The following is a 21,588-nucleotide window of genomic DNA, read 5'->3' on the forward strand; positions in this document are numbered from 1 at the left end:
TCCATATCACAGAATGACCAATCTTTCAGCCTTGGCCTTGAATTTGTTTTTCAGTTGAGAATAGGAGATGGAGAAAACAAACGGAGGAGAAGCCACAGTGGAGATTGACACAGAGAAACTGGGGCTGGAGCTCATGGTAATTTACCAGTTTCATTTCTGCACAACTCTGTGGGCTGTTGAATGGCCTAATATAGGGTCTTTGGCTGTTCTGAAACCTCATGACCCCTGGCAGGGCCCTGTGAGTGACCCTAACTCTATCTGTACTTACAGGAAGAAGACATATATTCTGAGGAAATCAGGACTGAAGAGCAAGGTCATAGCATTGAAGATGGGTTGGGGCCTTCCACTCAGCAGAGGTACAGGTGTTCTGGAATCTGTCTGGTTAGGACCTAGAAACTTAGGTTTTCTTAAGTGTAGCCAAGGGACTCAGAAGAGGTCAAACTTATCCCATTCTCTGGGAGCTGGTGGTTCTGTTGTGAAGATAAGCCTCACAGCCACCTGACATTAACATAGTCACATATTATTTTATACAATTATTTTTATATAAACCTGTGCTATAAATAATGGGAGTTCAGCAATCATCAGTGTTGGCTGAACTGACAGCAAAAATAACGAGAATAAAAATGGCTAACATTTGTTGAGTACTTACTATTATGCAGAATGCTTTAAGTAATTATTTAATTTTCATAGCAACAGGTAGATACTAATTTTAATCTCTTTTTTTCAATTACAAAATTGAGGTTTAGAAATTAACTTGCCCATATCATTAAAAAATAATCTGTTCCAGAATGCTGAGATTTGGGGATGGGGAGAAACAGAAATCAGTTTTAAAAAGAGAGAGAGAGAGAGAAGTGAAGAAGCACATTCTTGGAAGTCAAAAGAGAAGGAAGTGTCAAGAATAAAGGCATAGCCCAAGTCCACAACATTATGTGTAGCAAAGGTTAAGGAAGGAGGAGGAGAAAAAGCTTTGCACTTGATCATAGATATGGTCCCAGAAGTAATGTCTAAGAAAGCTGTTTGGGTAAAATAGTCAGATGGAAGCAATGCTCCATGGTATAGAAAAGGGTCTAGGTATTTATAAGAAAGGACAGAAGTCATACATTGAAAAGCTTGGAAGAGGATATTGGATAGTTTCTAATGTAAATATATGGATATGATCCAGAGCAGTTCCTAAACAAAAGGTTATTTTTGTTTGTTTTTCTTTTATTTTTAAGAATTAACTTAGGGACTTCATAGAGAAAACAAGCTTAAAAATTTTAATTATATTTTCTTCTTCAGAAATTCACTTCTATATATAAACTGATATATATATCAATGTGGACATTATTACTTTGCATATTTATTTTTCCACTTCTTTTATGTATCACATTTCTGTGAATCAACAGATTTTTTTGGTAAATTTTTCATGCTTTCATAATATTTCATACTTTGTTTAGTAGTACAGTGGTTCATGTGAATTCTAGAGTAAGGCTACTTTGGTCTATATCTGAACTCTACCAATTGGTGTGTAGGTAAATGTTTAAGAATTGGCTCTCCAAAAATAATTTTGCCATTAATGTTGGTTCATATTTTTGCCTAGCTTAACGAGTAAGATCCAGAGTTGGCAAACTTTTTCTTTAAAGGACCAAAGAGTAAATATTTTAGGCTCAGTGGGCCATGTCCATTTGTTTAGTATAACTATTCAACTCTGCCATTTTAATAGGAAAGGAAATACAGATGATACTTAACAAATGGGCATGGCTGTGTTCCAATAAATCTTTATTTATTAAAAACAAGGTGAGACAGGCTTGGCCAGTGGACCATAGTTTGCTGATCCTTGGTCTAGACAAAATAAATTAAGCTTGGAATTGTGGTATTTGCCTGTAGTACAAATACTTTCAACACAGCTGATTTCAAGCTACCAATGGGATGTCACTGAAAGAGGAATCACAGGAGATTCACATTACTGCAACTTTATATAAGATTTCTACCATACACATAAAACAGATAAAACCTCAAAGGCTTAGATAACAGTAAACTGTAGCAAGCTGAGAAGGAAGTGATGAGCTTTGAGTATTTATTACCCTTGTTTTTAATGTAATTTATATAATTTGATTTTTAATAATGGCTTGCACAACACAACTCCTGAAAATTTAATAATCAACTCTCCTCAGCTGGTACAATCTGGTTTCCTGTGCACTACTGACTCTATCTACTACCACTTACCAGATACTGGGCAAGTTCCTCTCTAAGTCTTAGTTTTTGCCTTCTACAATAAAGATAATGTTAGTACTTAGTGAAAGAACCTTAATATATTTTGTCACATTGTCGTTGACACTGTTAACTGCTCTAATATGTAATTGTGTCTAGTTCCTTAAGTCTCATCAACTTTATATTTTCTCACAAGAAAAAATTTAAGATATATGGATATAAAATCATGTTTTAATGTTATAACTTGCATTCCTTTAAGTTCTAGTTGAATTCTACATATTTTTCCCATTTGGTTTGCTTTCTGTATTTCTGTGTGTGATTTGCTTTTCTTCTTTATCAACTACAGTAGAACCTGGATTTTGAACTTTGTTTCCTTTCTGCTGAATTACTCAAATAGCATCCGTATAGATTTCTTGTTTCCAGGGCTCCCCACCCACTGCCAACCATCCCCCTATAGATTTTATCAAAACAGCCTAAAGAATGAGTCTGAACTCCTTTGCTCAAAAGTCTCTATGGCTTCGCATTGGTTCCTGAACAGAATCCAACTCTGCAACCTGGCATTTACATATCCCGCACACATCCTCCAACATGATTTGTGCCTAATTGGACTTTCCAACACTAACTCTTCTTGTTCCCTTTCTGATGCTCCCCTATGCCTTTAGTAAGAGTCAATAATAACTGTTCCTTGTACGACGTAACCCTTCATTTCCTGCCTCTGTGTCATACTTTCCATCATTCCTTTTGAGTGAAATGTCTTTTCATTTTATGACGTTTTTTTATGGCCCAACTCAAGAACAATCATCATGTCCATGATACCATTTCCAATGCTCCTCCTCCTCAACCTTACTGGCTTCAGACCTATAAGGCCTCTTTTTCCAAACTTCTATAACATTGTATTTGATCCTCTCTTATAGCACTTAGAACTTTGTGTTACACACTTATATGCATATTGTATCCCCTATACAGGACTATAATTACATGGAAGGCAGGATCTGTGTCTATTTCATCCATTGATCTCCTATAGCACCTGATAGAATGCTTTACCCATAGTATATACTAAAAAATTCCATAATATTAAAATTTTAATAGATATACATGTTAATCAATTCTTTATATAATCTAGACAATAGACTTCATTATTCTTTCATATATACATAAAAATTATGATTGTCACTGTATTGCTTTTTAAATATGCTATTTGCTTTTTGCTCTTTTGCTTGATTAACTGTGATCTGGGATTCTTTGGAGGTTGCAATATGAAGTGTAGCTCTAAGCTGATGCTTTTCTATACTGATATCCAGTTTCCCAACAATAATAATCAAGTTGTGAGTCCCTTCTTCATTCTGATGTTGTGTCAAGTTTGGCATTCATTAAGTTAATGAGTCTGTTATTTCACTGACACAGTTCTGTGCATTCAACATAATATCATAATTGTTGATAACTTATTTAAAAATTTGATGGACCAAGTATTTGTATTCATTTTCCCTTTAATAATATTCCTTGGCATTCTTCTTGGATTAGTCTTCAAATAAATTATCTTACAAAATGTCAAATTCTAAAAGTACTCCTGTGGGAAATCACTAATTCAAAAGGATATATGCACTCTTATGTTTATTGCAGCATTATTTTCAATAGCCAAAATATGGAGGCAACCTACATATCCATTGATAGATGAATGGATAAAGAGTGTGCAGTATATACATATGATGGAATACTACTTAGCCATAAAAAGAATGAAACATTGCCTTTGTGACAACATGGATGGACCTAAAGGATATTATACTAAGTAAAATAAGTCAGACAGAGAAAGACAAATACCATATTATATCACTTATGTAAGAAACAAAACAAGTGAAAAAACCAACAAAACAGAAATAGACTCATAGACACAGAGAATGAGTGGTTGCCATGGGGAAGGAGTGAGAGGATGGGTGAAACAGGTGAAGGGGGAAGAGAATTAGTAAGAATGTTTAATATCTTGGTCTGGTTGATGGTTACATGCATGTATACACATGTCAAAATTAATCAAGTTGTAAACTAATATTTGTCCATTTTACTGTATGTACCTCAATAAAGTAACTAAATACAAACAAATTAATAAAGACTCTTCACTTTTTAAGAAAATAAAAATAAATAAAGTATTCCTTTGGGGAGTGAAATTGTTATGATATTATAAGTATTCTTTAATTTGCAGAGTATTGTCACCTTTAATCTTTTTGGTTTTCCTAATTGGAACAATGGTGTAACTCCATTTATGCATGTTCTTTTATATCTGCCATTAGAATTAACAATTTCATTCAATAAATTTCTTCATCCAAAATTATATCATTTTTCATTGGTTCTGAGATGCATTTTTTTTTTCACATTTTCACATCAGTAATTGGGATATGTCTTGAAATTGATTGCATGTCATAGTTTAACTGTCCCCATTTTGGCCTTTTAATGTAATTTTTAATGAAGTGTTGCATACATACAGAAAACTGAACATATTAAGTATGCCCCTCAGTAAATTTTTATAAAGTGAATACACTCATGTGACCATCACCCAGATTACAAACCATAACATTTCCAGTATCCAGGAACCATTTCACATCCCTTTACAGTCACAACATCCCTAAGGATAATCACTATCCTGACTTTTACTATCATAGATTAATTTTTGCCCATTTTGGACTTTCTATATTAAGTCCAATTTGCACTTTGAATGGAAATAAAGTCTCTTTATATTTTTCATGGAAATATCCATATATACTATACACACACGCACACACACACACACATACATATATATATATATATAAATATACCATATATACATGTTTTGTGTTTGGCTTCTTTTAGTCAACATCATGTTTAGGAGATTCTTCCATATTGTTGCATGTATTATAGTCTGTAATTATTAATTGCTGTATAGCATTTCATTGTAAGAACTGATCACACTTTACTTGTCCATTTTACAGTGGTTGAGAGTTTGAGTGGTGTCCACTTTTTTGCTATTATGAATAGTGTTGCTATGACCATTCTCGTATTCTTATATATGTCTTTAGGTAAACATGTACACCTCTCTATTGGGTACAAATCTTGGAATGGAATTGCTATGCCCTAGGATATGCATAGGTTTATGTAGTTTTAAAAGATGTTAACATAATGGTACCAATTTTCATTCCCATAGCAGTGTCAGAAAAATATATTTAAAATTTCTCTATTATATGTGCTAGTATTATCACCTTGTAGTTTTGCTTTGCATTTTCTCAATGACTAGTGAAATTGAGCACCTCTTCATATTTTTGTGGCCACTGGATATTCTCTTAGGTGAAGTTCTTGTTCAAGTCTTTAATTGGCAGCATTTTTCCTTCTCAGTATATAAAAAGTAGCAGTACAATTTATAGGTGATGGAATGCAACATTAATACTATATATGTTTTTGTTGCCAGTGTAAATTATATTTTTATTTATACTTTCTAACCATAGAACACAAGTGTATAGGCAATTCATTTTTATGGATTTATCCTATCTATCCATCTACCCATTCCTTCATTCAGTAAGCACTTACTGAACATCTATTATGGGCCAAACACTTACTGGCTATCTGAAGCAACAATATGTGTAAGATACTCATTAGGCACCAAGAATACAAAGACAAAAACAGAAATACACCTCTCCCTGATATGCTTACAATCTGAAGAGTGCAGGTAAACAGAAAAATGACAGTATCCTATTTCATGGCATGTGCTGGAAAAGAGACATAAAGTGCCATAAGGTCACAAGAGAATGAACAAGTTTCTGACTGGGAGGAATAAAGGAAGATCCCTGAGATGATATTTAGCTGTATCTTCAGGAACAAATAGGAGTTTATCAGATGGAAGGATAGTAATAGATCAAATCAGGGATGGGGCTGTGAGAGATTCTCAGGTGTTCCGTGAAGGATAAGATATTCCGTGTGGTGGGATACTGGGTTATATAGTGGGAAAGAGACAAGCAGTGACACTGTGACACTGGAAATGTTCATAAAGCCTTCAGGGGTCTTGTTTTATATTAGTGAGCCAAAGGGGATTTTAAGCAGGAGAGGGAAAGGAATGACTTTGTTTCTTAAGAAAATAACTCTTAACAGCAATGTGGCAGGAAGCCAGTTAAAAGGCTCTTGGAATCATCCAAGCAAGAGAGGAAAAAGTTCTGGGCTAAAGCAGAGTAAGAGGGAATAGATTAGAGAAGTTAAATCCCAGAGACACTTTGAGCAGAATTGACAAATTTAGTGATGGATTAAAGGCCAGCCACTCTCAGGACACACACTCAGGCACCTGTCTTCCTCCTCCGTTAGTCCTGCTCTTGGTTCCTCAGGAAATCCTTAATCTGATGCTTCAGTGCAAACTCATTTTAGCTTCTCTTTCTTTTCATTTCTTTTTCTGAATTTAGTCATTTCAATAAAGTAATTTAGCAAAACAAACTTTTTAGGGAGGGTTCTTCCTGTTGTTAAAATTAAAAACATTTTGGTGGTGGTGAGGCATTTGTTTTTAAGAAGCAGTGAACTTGAGCACATTTGATGGTTGAAAGAAAGGCAGGGGAGTCAGAGAAAGAGAAAGAATGTATGATGGAAGGGGTTGGAGATAGTGGAAAAAATAATTGTCAGAACAAGACCCTTAGGAGTTGTCAGGAGATAGAACTAAGGTTAATTAAGTTGGAAGACTTGCCATGGTAAATGGGAAGGCCAGTTTTTACTAAGACATTAGAAAGGAGGATGAGAAGCTATTGGATTAGAGAGGTACTGAGATGAAAACCAGGGATCAAAGGCTAGAGAAGCCAAACTTTTATGAGGTAGTGGGAGAGTAAAGGAGACTAGGCTACTTGAGAGCATCCTTCAGTCTCTCAGTCCTCAGACCCTCAGTTATATACCCCGTAACCCTGAGTGGTAGTGCTAGGGATGCTGGGGTTCTGGGGCTGGCCTGCCAGAGAAGTATCCTGTTCTAAGCTAGGGTTTGGCTGGGGAAGGGACAGCAGACCTGAGAGGGATTCTTCTGCCCTGGAGGAAAAGTTCATGAACTTTTTCCTAGCTTTTCTTCTAAATACTACCTCTTCATGTTCTTGACTTCAGAAATGAAGAGTTGTGTTATATTAAAATTTTCATGTGCATGAATGGTTTTTCATTCAAGCTAATTACCAGAAAAGAGGATAATGATCATGTATCAGATTAATGTCGCCCTAAGTCTTGTTGAATTTAAACTCTGAATTCTGTTCAGATGTGCCTAGACACATGGAGCCCAGTTAAGTCATCACAACTTACAACAATTAAGTGGAACGCTGGCCCCAAAGTGGACTGCCTGAGCCTTCATCATTGGGTGGTACCTCACTTGATCACATGTGCACTCACCTGCTTAGTTCCTTTCAGCAGTTATTTAAAAACTCCTCAAATTCTCAACCCCATTTAGTCTACCCATCCCTATATCCACCGCGAATTGGTATATAATCCAATATCACTTCTTTCTAATAAGATTAAGCATTTTTTGTCACTAACTCATTCATCATGGCAATATCACTTATAACATCACCTTATAATTTGCTTTTCTTTGCCCCCTTTATTCCCTTTCTTTCAGAAAAAGAGCAGTCTTTCTTTTGCTTTTTTTAAGCCAATCTGCCAGTCTCTGCTTCTTAATTGGAGTGTTTAGGCCATTTACAATTAATGACTTAAATCTATCTTGCTATTTATTTGTTTCTATTTGTCTCAACTATTCTTTATTGTTAACATGTCAAAATTATTTCTCCCATTTGTTAATTTATTTTTCCCAATTATCCATTAAGAATAGATTGTGTTTTCAGTGGTTACCCTGTATTACATTAGTTCCATCAATTTGAATCACCTCATGCCTCTGATTTTACAAAAATTTTCTTAACAATTTCTTAAAATTAAGGGTTTTAGGAACATATCTTATTTCATCTGTCATTCTTAGCTCCACAAAGTGAAACCAGACAAAATAAAAAGTAAAGACCCAATTCACAGTCAGTGAGGATTTAGCTTAAATGTTTACCAAAATCCTTCCTCTAATCTCTGGATTGCAAGTAAACACAATTTTTTAAAAAATATTTTGAAGTAGAAATCTTTATTTAGAATACTTTGATTAGTTAAGGGAAAGTACTCTTGAGTACTAAGAGAATCCTAGTTCCTTGTGTAGACTACAGTATATATAAACTGTTATCAGAATTTACAACCATATTTGCTCATAGCAATGTTAAAGGGTTATTAAAGTTTTCTGATAGTATACTGTAAAATGATTTTCAAGCATTTCACAAAGAAACACAAATGTATGAGAAACTGAAGAATTAGGTGTGATTAACTCGAAGTTAGATAACAATTGCGAAAATAGCAAGTAAACACAATTTTTAAAAATTGAAACATAGTTGACATATAACAATGTGTAAATTTAAAGTTGCCAACATCTTAGTTTGACACATTTATATGTTGTAATATTATGGCCATTGTAGCCAAAATTAACACCTCTATCATGTTACATAATGATTCTTTCTTTTTAGTGGTGGGAATCAGTAAGTTCTAGTCTCTAAGCAAATTTGATGACTATAATACAATATTGTTGTCAGTATTAACTGTACCATGCATTAGATTTCTAGGGTTTATTTAGTAGTTGTTGCAAGTTTGTACCCTTGAATAGTGTCTATCCTATCTCCCCACTCCCCATCCTCTGGTAACCACTATTTTACTTTCTGTTTTTATGAATTTGGCTTTTTTAGATTCCACATACTAGTGATATCAAACAGTACTTATTTTTCTCTGACTTATCTCACTTAACATGATACGCTCATGGTCCATCCATGCTGTCACAAATGCCAGGAGACCTTCCTTCTCACAGCTGAATAATATTCCACTGGCTTATATATACACATCCTTCTTTATCCATTCATCCACTGATGGGCATTTGAATTGTTTCCATATCTTGGCTGTTGTGAATAATGCTATAATAAACATGGGAGTGCATCTATTTCTTCAATATCTTGTTTTCATTTCCTTTGGGTGTACACCTAGAAGTGGAATTGCTGGATCATATGGCAGATCTATTTTTGGTTTTTTGAGGAACCTCCATTTTGTTTTCCATAGTGGTGTAACTGATTTATATTTCCAACATTACACACGAGTTTCCTTTCTCCACATCCTCACCAACACTGACTTCTTATCTTCTTGATAACAGCCATTCTAACAGGTGTGAGGTGATATCTCATTGTGATTTTCATTTACATTTCCCTTATGATTAATGATGTTGAGCATCTGATCATGTACCTGTTGGCCATCTGTATGTATTCTTTGGAAAAATATCTCTTCAGTCCCTCGGCCCATTTTTTTTTGCCTATTCTTAATTGGATTTTTTTAATGAGTTATATGAGTTCTTCATATAATTTGGATATTAACACCTTATCCAATACATGGTCTGCAAAATTTTTCTCCCATTCTGTAGGTTGCCTTTTCAGTTTTTAATTGTTTTGTTTTCCTGTGCTTTTGATATAGTCTCAATTTGTTGACTTTTGCTATTGCTGTTTGTGCTTTTGGCGTCATATCCAGAAAAAACATGCCAAGACCGATGTTGAGGAGCTTCTTCCCTACGTTTTCTTTTAGGAATTTTACTTACTGTTTCCATTTTCTCAACTCCCCATTCACTTCTCAGTCCAGTGCAATCTAGTTTTCCCCACCACTCCTTGGCTGAAATTCTCTTACTCAGATGAAAGCCTGCTTATCAAGTCCAATGTCCACATACTTTCACTGGGCATTTCTGTAGCATGACACTTGTGAAACTTTCTTGAAACCTGAAATTTTTATTGTTTTTTAATGCCACTATAACTGCCTCATTCTCCTACCTCTTTCTTGTCTGCTGTTTCTCAGGGTCTGTCATTTGTCTTCTCTTCTCACTCCTATACTTAATGTCTTGATCATAAACCCACATCTGAAGCCTGCACTTTTGTTCTAAGCTTCAGACCTATATATCTATTTACCAAATACCTATACCTAAGTGTCACATATATACTTCAATTTAAACACTGAACCCAAAACTCCTTGAAGTATAGATTTCATGCTTTCCTTCTGTATCTGACCCTGGGCTGGGCTCTAGGCACAAAGATGAATAAACTTACATTTCCTCCTCAGGTCTGTTCCTCCTCCTGTATTCTCATTTTTGGAGAATATCATCACCCTTAACTGAGGATGATCAGGATTATCACCCTGATTGAGGATTATCTCTCATGGTAGGAACTGATGATTATCCCAGATTCTCTCCACTTGATGTTGATCCTCTCTCCTAAACCCCTATGCCACTCACCCTTCTTATGAGTCCCTTTCATGCACCCTGGTTACCTCCTAAATGGGACCCAGCCCATCTCCCACCCCACTGCCACAAGAGTGATCTTTCTAAACCATGCATCTGCTCATATTACTACCTTGCTTAAATTCTTCAATAGCCCTCTGCTTCCTACAAGATAATATCTAAATTCCCAACCATGGCATATAGCCTATATGACCTGGCTTCTGTCCTGCTTTACAAGTTTTCACCCCACCATCTATCTGCATGCTCCCTGCTTCCCAGAGAGAGCCAATCACACTGTTCTTTCAAAATGCTGGGCTCATTCAAGTATGCTTTTCCTCTAGAGATACCCTCACCTTCTAACTCCCTGCAACATACTCACTTAGCATGCTAACTTCTTTGCTTTTACCTTTCAGATCTGTTTATTTGTCCTCTCTTCCGTGAAATCTTCTTTCACATTCAGAGTCATAGTTAACTCCTTCTTCTTCTCTACCCTCTTAGCAATCATAACTTTGAGATTCTGGAGCAGTCCTTCTGGGCTTCTAGTTTTACATCTCTAATTAGAAACCACATGGAGTAATGGAAAGATCTGGGCTTTAAACTAACTCTGCTACCTACTGGCAGGCTGTTTCCTCACTTATAAACTTGTATGATATTAACCTTGCAGGTTTTGGAGGGGGGCTGACCAATGAGGTTTTGCAGTACCTGGTAAAAGGTGCTTAATAAACAGCATCAGGTGTTTCTTTTCCTCACAGGCAAACTTTTGGAAAAAATGGTTCACATATGCTCACACTCACTCAATTCCCTGCAATTCCACTTTCACCCAGTCACTCTCCTAGAAAGAGAACCAGTCACCTCTTCCCTCACATATACAACATCTTCTTATTTGCTGTGCTAGCTGATTTTATACATCATTAAATATCATTGACTTCTTCTCTTTCTTAAAGATTCTCTTTTTTGCTTTTCCTCCTAGCTATCCAACTACTCTTACTAAATCTTATGTCTCTTTTGGCTGCCCAGAGCAGCTATTCTGACTTCCCAGGAGGACGGTGGTAAGCCTGGCAGGGATGTGTAGGGGTGGCAAGAGAGCTGGGTGGGTGTGAGCTGTATGAATTCTCAGGAAGGAGGTCTGGAAGGGCATCTTGGGCCTGACTATGTTATATATCAATACAAGTCCCAAGTGAAGAATTTTAGGCAGCCTGTCCTTGTTGGGAGCTCCTTCCGCCATTGATTTTTCTCTCTCATTAGGATTTGAGCCTGCTGTCAGCAGCTGATGGAGCTAAAGCTCCTTTGCCCTCAAGTGCATATTGAAATCATTCAAAGAATGGGTAAATAAGGACAAATTGTATCAGCACAAGAAGTCCGTGATGGGCATTAACCATATACTGGAAACTGGGAGAAACTTTTGCTATTAAGAGAACTGAAGGGCTTGGTTCGAAAAGGCCACTGGAGGTAGAGTCATGACTTTCCCTAATGCTAGAGAGCACCTATCTGTAAAGACTTCACTGCCTATCAGAACCACTGCTGCCTCAAACTTGGAGAGCTAAGAGTTCTGGAAGGAAAAAGTTGAGTGTGGATCAAAGGGCCAGTTGGAAATCCCACCACATAAGTCCTTCTTGTCTTTGTGGACTTTGGCATTGGGTCTCCACTGCTGGTGTGAAGATCTGATGTTTTCTGTTGTCTGAAATGGCACTTAAAGTTGAGGTTTGGGTACAGTGTGGAGGAAGAGCTCTTTTCTAAGTAATACAACCATCACAACTCAGGAATTAAGCACCTGGCTGTGTTCTGGTTTAGGTTCCTTTCTCACTCTGTCTGGGCTGATGGTTCTCAGCACTGGTCATCTCCAGGTGTACAGACTCTGTCTCCATGTAAATTGGCTGGCTGCCATTTGATAGACCTTTTTTTTACCTTCCCTGGTTTTCCAACTCCTATTTGGCTTTCCATTTTGGCTTATTGATCATCCTTTTGCTTCTCAAACTCAGTCACCATTCTCCCTTGAACAGTTCTGCTGTTTGTTCTCAAGTCTCTATCCCATGCCACCCAGATCTACTTGCCCACCCAGATTGAAACGAGTTGCATACATAACTTTGAATCTGGAAAAGTAGTATCCAGTGCAGTACCCACTGACCAGTTCTTTACGCCGTGATCAAAGTAAAACCTTTGACCCCTTGAAAAGACTCTGGTCATTTCTACAGGGAGATACTCACCCTTTACTCAGACCATCATTTGGTTCTGGATTGACTTTCTTTTAGGTCTTACTTCAAGGCAGAGCAAGAAAGATTCACCCAGAGCCAGAATGTCAACAGTCACCGGAGACAGATTTTCTGAAAGCTATCCTGCGATCTCCTTTTGGCCCCCCCCGGGGTAGAATCTAACCAGATAAGCCAGAGGGCATGGGAGCCCATTGGTGTGGTCCACAGGTTTAGGTGTCCAGGGTACATAGCAAGGTGGAGAGTGGATCTGGAGGACCAGACCAGAGATATCTGGAACACACGAAAGTCTAGGATTAAAATTAAATTCATTCCTTGATGTGTTCTGTGAATTATGTTCCAAAGATAATGACATCCTTCGGTACACTGAAACTTCTAAGCAATCCTTTTTACTCTCTGCTCCCTCTATTGAGCATGGAAAGGTAGAGTTCTTGAGATCCTAAGGTAGTCTCTTGAATCGATTCAATTGGTGATAAAGATTGTTTTTTTTCTTTGTCAGATTACCTATATCTGATAACACACTCAGCTAACACTGGGTTGGGCTCCCTGCAGAAAGGAAAATGAGGAGGAGGGAGAGGGTAAAAGAGGGGGGGAGAGGAAGAGGTGGAGGATGAGGGGAAGGGAGGAGTGAAATGGAAGGCTACGTACTAGGAACAGGGAGCAGGTTAGATGGGAGAGGCAGCAATGGAGAAAGAGCCATGGAAATCTGTGAGCCAAGACCCCAGGCATTTGGCATTAGTGGCGGGTCCCAGCCCTGGCTAAGCTGGGATGGCCAACTGGGATTGTTTTGCTGTGCTCCCCTTTTTGGGGTTTCCAAGACTTTGGAAATTAGAGTGTTTTGCTCATACAACTGCAGTGTGCTCAGAAATCCTTCGAAATGGTAGAGGCAGGTGAGTTCAGAGTCTAGGTAAGATGTAGCAAAGGGTGATGACTAAGAGCTCAGATTGTGAAGCCAGACTGCCTGAATTTACATTCTGTCCACACCCCTTACAGCTTCCATGATCTAGGGGAAGTTACTTAACTTCTCTGTTTTCCAGTTTCCACATATGTAAAATGAGAATGATAACAGTAATCACCTCAAGAGTTCTTAGGAGGATCCAATGAGTTATTATTTGTAAAGTTCTTAGAAAAAGCCCAGCACATAGAAAGCACTATATAAAAGCATGTTAAGTCAAACTTGAATAGTCTTACTTTCTGGGCACCTTCCCTCAGGCCCTGCACCCAGGTATTTCTGAGGTGGTGGTGGTGTTTTCCAAGCCATCTGTCAATGCACATCTGATTAACTGCTCACGGTTATGGATTTGTGTGTCTTTTAGGGAGGAAAGATTAAAACTGCCTCTCAGAAGAATAGGCTCTTTTCTAAATCTGGAAGCGAAGCAATCCCTTGTTGCTGAAGTACAGCGAAGGAGTAGGTCCAGGAATGTCTCCCTAATGTACCCAGTGTCCACCTCTGTGGTAGGAGATTACCTAAGACATTGCTAGTCCAAGTCGAGTAGGAATATTCTGACCTGCTGCCCACTGGGAAGATTTGATCTGGCCTTTTTGGCATTGCTGGAATACTACCTATTGTCCCCAGGCTGAATAATTTTCCTCGTTGATTAAGAGGAAATTCTTCCTCGGGCCAGGTAATCTAAGTTCTGGGAATTGACACAAATGGGATGCAGTAATTTTTGTATCTTAATTTTTGGGTTCTCATCAGGAGGAACCTACAACCTTTCACCAGGGCAAGAAGTTTCTGCAAAACACATGCTGGCTTGCTCAAGAAGATCCTGCTGGGCCTGTTGTGTTTGGGTGAGGTGTTAAGCATTCATAGAAACAAGAAACATCAGTCATGTTAGGAATGTGATCTTGTGTCAAGATGACTGTTAGATAGAAAGCAACTTTATTCATAAACCCATCTACAGGGCTATTTGATATGTAGATTTTAATTACTTGTAGGTGAACCATAATTTACTGAGTTGCACTGATAGAAATAAGCAAAATCAGAGAGCTTTCCAAAACTGTACTGTTTGATAGACTTAAATATTTCAGATAATCTGGGCTTGTCTCTTTTTTAGTGTCTTGATTTGACACACAACATGGCTCTTGTTGTCCTTCCAAGAGAAGCCTGTAGTATATATACATTACTTAATTGCTGGTTTACTAGCAAAATCAGTGCTATAAAATGTTTTTAAAAGACAGAAAAACTCTATTTAAAATATACTGTTACTGATCATGACCCTTTGATGTTAATATGAGAGGCAGCTAGGATGGTGACAATGAAAGTTTTATTTTGGGGTGAGTCGAGCTATGGGGTGAGGATCATATGGCTACTTCTTAGTAGTAGCCTTGTTTACATAGTTTTGCCCAAGAGGGATGGTATAAATGATTGGGGTTTTGAGAAAATATAAGTTTCCAAGAGTCTAATGGTAGACACTAATCAAACCTACTTCAAGAGACAGAAAGAGGATACCAGATAAAATCGAAGGGAGTGAGATTCATTAGAGACAAGCGAAAATATACAGTATTCAAACTAAGCTGGACTCTCCTTGGGAGTCCTCAAAAAGAAAACAATTGGCTATCTATCCTGGCCTTGAGAACTGCAGCTCAGTTGGATGATCAGGGCTGGTGGCAAGGTTGCTGGAGAGTTTTTCTTGTAAGCCCCAGACATTCAAGACTAACTTCATTTGCCCCTGGGAGCTCTTTACCTTACTCTGTACCTTTTCTTTTTAGCTTATGCCGCCTACTTCCTGACAGCTTGCATCTTGGATTTCCAGAGGGCACTGGCCTTGTTCATCCTCACCTGTTTGGTGCTCTTGGTCCTGGTTCACCACTTTCTGAAAAGGTTCTTTGGAAAAAAAATAACCAAATGTCTAAAGCCCTTTAAAAACTCCCATCTGAAGCTTTGGATGAAATGGTAAGATAAGAATCTCAATACCTCTGGTCCCAGAACTTATCCCAAACCCCAGTTCACTTCCCTTTTTCTCCTTTGACAGTTCCTCAGCTGTCTCTCAGACTCTCAGAGAGGTCTAGGACTTACTATCTACATGTACATGTCTAGACCTACATGTACAAAACCAAGGCTCTGAGAGCACACAGAATGCACCTCTGAGCAATGGACCTCAGTCCGGATTCTTGTAGCCTTGTACACTGGTAGCGGGCAGGAAGGGCTGTTTCAGGGCAGAGTTTCAGTTGTTCATTGACAGAGCTCAGTCAGAGATGAGATTAAACCATACTTCTCTTCAATGAAGCAATCAAAGAGGCTTGCAGCCATGTTAAGCTATCAAATTGACTTGGTGGTCATACATGTCTCCCTTAGTTACCTGATACTTTTTATGCTTTGATCCCTCTGGTCTTCCAGACTTCCTGCACCCGGTGGTGTCTTTTACAAACTTATTGTTTAGCATATATTGAACTGGACTCAACAGTAGCCACAGCATATCTAACTAGGCATGCACATGCTCTTTGATCACAGGCCTGGGGTGAGAGAATAAACTTCATACTCTCTCTAAAGTTCCTCTTTCCTGCCTGTTCTCCAATGGATGCACAGAAAGAATGTCTGCAACAGTGATATTTGGAGAAACACACTAGACTACAATCTAAATTTTGGATCATTGATTGTTTTGACACTGAAGAGATAGGGTTAAAAGGACCCACTAACAGGATGGATTCTGGAAGCCAGATTTATTCACTTTAAGAAAGATGAGTTCACAATGAAAACAGCTCTGAAATTCAACCTGACCTCAAATGCCTTTTGCTGTCATTGCTGTTTATAAGGCATCTCAATGAATAACGTGTTCTTTTCGCATTTTTTTTCATACATGACCTCCCTTCTAATTATTTTCCCTTGAACTAATATGACTCCGATGCTGAGACATGAGGAAACCAGTTTGTGTATTGATCAAGCATGTTTGGTACCTCAGGGGACCATAACTGGCCAATATGCGGCTCAGTCTTTGGAGTGGTTGGAAATTGGAAGGAGATCCATGTGGACCATGCATACTTTTCCTCCTTCTTTTAAAAATATTTTGGTTATTCATCAGAACAACCTTTAAGAGTATGTCTTTATAGTACATCTTACTTGAGGAAAAGGAAGTCATGTCCTCAGTGGTAGGTAGAAAACTACCAGATGAATGATTCTCAAGCTGTCTTTGTGGCTAATCTACTTGAACTTGTGGCAAACAGCTATTTTTTTAGAGGTAAAGTCAATTATTTGTTATTAATTCATGAAGCTGGCGACATGGTCTTGGAATTCCCTCTTCAGGGTGTTTGCAGGGCTCTCCTTGGTCGGCCTTATCCTGTGGCTGGCTCTAGACACAGCCCAAAGGCCAGAGCAGCTGATCTCCTTCGCAGGAATCTGCATGTTTATCCTCATCCTCTTTGCCTGTTCCAAACACCACAGTGCGGTGAGTTTTGGGTATGAAGGGTAGGCATAGTAACATATAGCTAAGGGCCAGGGGTTACTAATCACAAAATGCATGTGTCAAGTATTGATTGCAAAGGCATAGAACTGAGTTCTTAACAATCTCTGGAAATTACCTCTTAGACAATATTGCTCCTAAGAGAGGTTTTAAACTTTTCAGAGGCCCTAGGCCACTTTTTTCAAACTGTACATTGTGATCCATTAGTCATATCCATTGATATTCATTATTGATATAAGTTTTATGGATCTAGGCCAGTGTTAAAAAGAACAAAAAATAAAATAAAATAAATAGCATACAATAGAAATTCAGCTCGCATTACACAATATTAAAGTACTGATTGATGATGCTTTTGTTTGTGTCATCTAGCTTGTAGATGGTTTTAAAAACCACATGGGTATGTGTGGATCTTCCCATATTACTGCCCTGTTTGACCCAGCTCTCTGACTCCATCTCACCCTAGATTTAACTGTTTACATCTATGTTTGGTTCCATCCAGAGTACATATATCCATGTTTAAAATTCCAGCCAGATAATGGGCAAGAGGGTTTAGAACACACACTGGAATGATGTTCTTATGTCCCAGGTGTCCTGGAGGGCAGTGTTTTGGGGCCTGGGTCTTCAGTTTGTCTTTGGGATCTTGGTCATCAGAACTGATTTTGGATTTAATGCATTTCAATGGCTGGGAAACCAGATTCAGGTATGAGAAACCGAATGTGAGGGCTCTTGTTTTAGACCCCCAGAGAAAGGAGATTTGGGAGAAGCATGAGGAGACTGGGCAGTGTCTTGTAATGATGGTGGTGGGATGTCCCGTGGGAAAGTAAATTGCATGCTGGGGTTTGGAGTGCTGAGTCCTCTGTCATTCAGTGATCTCGTGGGCCACAGCCTGCCCCCCTGCTGCCAGGAAGCCAACGGCAGCGTCAGTGTCAGCACTAGGTCCTCATCGTGCATGAGGCTGATCCCTTCTTCCTGGCTTTACTCTTGCTTACTGTCTCTTTTTTCTTCCAGATTTTCCTGAACTACACTGTGGCTGGCTCCAGTTTTGTATTTGGGGATATGCTGGTCACGAGTGCCTTTGCCTTTCAGGTTGTATCTGCTTTATAGACAGGAATGAGGGTCACTGTGGGGGAGGTATAAGACAGAGGGTGAAGATGTGTGTCTAAGAGATCAGCTAGTCTATATACCAATTCGACCCTAAGAAGAGGGTTTGATCCCATCAGTAAACAGCTTCAGTCTCTTGCCCTTTGATCATTATTATACTGAAATTGGAATGAAACAGGGGGGTTGGGGAGGAAGGCTCAGGAAACATCTCCTTTGGCTTAATACCGATTGAATAATAGGTCTGCAATATATTTAAAATGTATTTCTAAACTAGCCTGTGTTTAAATATCCACTGAGTATTGGTGCTGTATCAGCTGCTCTTGGAATGCAGAGACCTTAACTTAGAGGCCTGAAACGCAGTCCATTTATGGAGTACATAGCACATTCAGTGTGATATCTCACTGGCTGCCCGTATTCTTATTACAGGCCTTACCAATCATCCTTTTCTTTGGCTGTGTCATGTCCATTCTCTACTATCTGGGCCTTGTGCAGTGGGTGATTCAGAAGGTAAGATCTTCTCCTACACCAGTCAGGAGGCGGACATCATCTTGTGGTCTGTTAAGAGGCATGAAGATAACACTTTGTAAAATGCTCCTACATAGAATCTTGAGCGTTAGAACCAATGTGACAAGGCAAACTCTTTCAAGAATGCCTGCTATCAGAGGGTCAAAACCAGGCCAGAGGTAGGCTGAGTGACAGAGCAGGGAGAGAAAATGGGCTGGACTACCATTTCATACTGAGTTTTAATATACTTGTTCTGGAAGCCAAGAGTCCTGCGTTCTGTTTCAGGCTCTGTCTGTGACTTGCTTTGTGCCCTTGGGCTTGTCACTCTACATCTCTGGGCCTCAGTTTCCCTACCAATAAAATGGAGAAGGAGGGGTTTGCTGGATGTTCTACAAGATTCCTGCTAATGTTAACAGTTTAGGTCTTTGTATTCCTTTAGATTGCCTGGTTTTTGCAGATCACCTTGGGCACCACTGCCACAGAGACCCTGGCTGTGGCAGGAAACATCTTTGTGGGTATGGTAAGCACCCTGAGACCTTCTGATTTTCTCTTCTCTGGGAAACAGAGAGTGTGACTGAAAACAGGTTGATAAAAGTATGCTTTCCTTCTGAAAAATGAAGACTGTATGAGCAGCTAAATACCAATGAAAGAAAAGCCAGAAACTGAAAGGGAACTTAGCTAATTGTTTTCACCTTACATGCCTACTAATACTTACATGGTCATACTTAATTCAGACATTCTTAAACACCAACCCAATTTCTTACATAGGAATTTACAGAAATGTCCTGGTCCGAATCTTCTCTCCTTCAGGGGCTATGGAGGATGCTTGCTCTATTCTGAGTTCTCCCTCTGACTCTTGTTTTCCAGGGTCTCTTAGGAGTCAATAGCTTCCCTTGCTCAGGGCTAACATCAAGGCTCCTCCCCATAATACCTGTCTGATACATTTGTCCATATGGAGTATGTGCTTAATATATACCACTCACTGATTAGCTCAATGTTAAGGACAATGGAAATATGTACTCAGTAAGTACATTGTATTCCATAAAGTTGTTCATTAAGCATATGGGTTTAGATATTGAGAACATACAAAAGAAATACACCATTTCTCTTCTACAGCATTTTAAAATTTAAATAGATGAGACAAACGTGTAAGAAAGCATATGGGAACAATGCCAGCCAGGGTATGACTGGGTGAGGCAGATGCTGGGAGGGTCTGAGAGCAGAGCTGGGTGCTGAAGGGCACACCCACTGAAGGGATGTGTCCCAGGGACTGGGTGGCACTCTGAGTTGGAGCACTGCACCCTCCTGAATCCGATTCGCTTCTCTTGTTTATAGACAGAGGCACCTCTGCTCATCCGTCCATACCTTGGAGACATGACACTCTCTGAACTCCACGCAGTGATGACTGGAGGGTTTGCTACCATTTCAGGCACTGTGTTGGGAGCCTTCATATCTTTTGGGGTATGCATAGTCTGTTCACTCCTGGGTGAGCCAGAGTCTGAGTTCTGCAGACACTGATTCCTGAATCTGGCTTTCCAGATTGATGCATCATCCCTGATTTCTGCCTCTGTGATGGCTGCCCCCTCTGCCCTTGCCTTGTCAAAACTGGTATATCCAGAAATGGAGGAGTCCAAGTTCAAGAATAAGGAGGGGGTAAAATTGCCCCGTGGGTGAGTCTAATGAGGCATGTAATTTGGGAGATGGTGAGGTCAGGTTCAGAATCAGGAGTGGTGCTGTGGAGGCCGAGGCACCGAGTCTCCTGGAGAAGGAATAATATGATTCCCTATTTCCTCTTGTCTACTGCCTCTAGCTAATCACGTTGATTTTGTTGCTTAACCCTCCCATCTGTCTCTGTCTTCTGCAAGCCAGTATCCTCTGTCCTCAGTGTCAGTGTGATTTCATGGCAAGTAAATGACATTGCCTCACTGTAATCCCACCAAGAGGGTCACTAAGGAACTCCCATCACCACTCAGGCTGGTCTTACACTTTCCTCCTGCACTGCAGGTACAGTGGGATTTATCTTCTCTGAAAGGCTCAGATTACTTTAGACACCACATTCTTCCCTTCTCCCCATAACCACAGGAAGGAGAAGAATGTCCTGGAAGCTGCCAGCAATGGAGCCACAGATGCCATAGGCCTTGCTGCTAATGTAGCAGCAAACCTGATCGCCTTTTTGGCTGTGCTGGCCTTCATCAACGCTGCCCTCTCCTGGCTAGGGGAAATGGTAGACATACAAGGGCTCACTTTCCAGGTAAAAGATTACATTTGTTAGGTTGTCCCTCTAGGGTGTGGTTAAGTAGTTAGTCCATGAACTGTGCATGTCCTCCTGACTCACAGTTATCTGAGAGAGAGCACGGATGGGAGAAGGATGGAGGAGATGGAGTCAGCACTCCACAGAAAGGCCCTGGCTCCTGCCCTGCAGTATTCGTTCTTCCTTTTCCTGGAATATATTTCTTTCACCCAGGTCATCTGCTCCTATATCTTAAGGCCCATGGTTTTCATGATGGGTGTAGAGTGGACAGACTGTCCAATGGTGGCTGAAATGGTGGGGATCAAGTTCTTCACAAATGAGTTTGTGGCCTATCAGCAACTGTCTCAGTATAAGAACAAACGTCTCTCTGGAGTGGAAGAGTGGATCGGCGGTGAGAAACAGTGGATTTCCGTAAGTGACAATCTAGAAAAGCATAATAGTTTGTGGGCAGTTAGGGAGTGTCACACACAAGTCTGTTTCACACGCACAGATCTCCTTCCAGTATCCCCGGCCTAACCACAAAGCAAGTGTAGCCATGTGCTTACCTCCAGTGCCTGAGCGGCCCTGAGGTCTGGGTGCTATTCCCCACCACCACTCTGACCCACCTTCTCTCTATAATGGAATCGTTGGGTCTTTATG

General features: G+C 39.4%; 1 protein-coding gene and 1 long non-coding RNA gene across 8 annotated transcripts in view; one reads left to right on the forward strand and one right to left on the reverse strand.

Moving 5' to 3' along the window:
- Positions 1-21,588, reverse strand: part of LOC118922533 (uncharacterized) — a 77,551-nt gene that overhangs the window by 28,890 nt on the left and 27,073 nt on the right. For both annotated transcript variants that reach the window (XR_008992595.1, XR_008992594.1), the window contains exon 2: positions 18,628-18,749. This is a non-coding gene — a long non-coding RNA (uncharacterized LOC118922533). The remainder of the gene's footprint in view (positions 1-18,627; positions 18,750-21,588) is intronic.
- Positions 1-21,588, forward strand: part of SLC28A2 (solute carrier family 28 member 2) — a 40,642-nt gene that overhangs the window by 5,257 nt on the left and 13,797 nt on the right. For all 6 annotated transcript variants that reach the window (XR_008992593.1, XM_036905417.2, XM_036905416.2 and 3 more), the window contains exons 2-14: positions 55-136; positions 271-356; positions 14,393-14,484; positions 15,406-15,589; positions 16,937-17,078; positions 17,680-17,793; positions 18,102-18,179; positions 18,621-18,701; positions 19,138-19,218; positions 20,034-20,159; positions 20,238-20,368; positions 20,781-20,949; positions 21,163-21,360. Coding sequence is in view for 5 of the 6 variants with exons in the window: in XM_036905417.2 (XP_036761312.2) it covers positions 68-136; positions 271-356; positions 14,393-14,484; positions 15,406-15,589; positions 16,937-17,078; positions 17,680-17,793; positions 18,102-18,179; positions 18,621-18,701; positions 19,138-19,218; positions 20,034-20,159; positions 20,238-20,368; positions 20,781-20,949; positions 21,163-21,360 (1,551 nt within the window). In the remaining variant the exon portion in view is untranslated. The remainder of the gene's footprint in view (positions 1-54; positions 137-270; positions 357-14,392; positions 14,485-15,405; positions 15,590-16,936; positions 17,079-17,679; positions 17,794-18,101; positions 18,180-18,620; positions 18,702-19,137; positions 19,219-20,033; positions 20,160-20,237; positions 20,369-20,780; positions 20,950-21,162; positions 21,361-21,588) is intronic.

The sequence above is a fragment of the Manis pentadactyla genome, chromosome 11 (genome assembly GCF_030020395.1).
Source record: "Manis pentadactyla isolate mManPen7 chromosome 11, mManPen7.hap1, whole genome shotgun sequence".
NCBI classification, from domain to species: Eukaryota; Metazoa; Chordata; class Mammalia; order Pholidota; family Manidae; genus Manis; species Manis pentadactyla.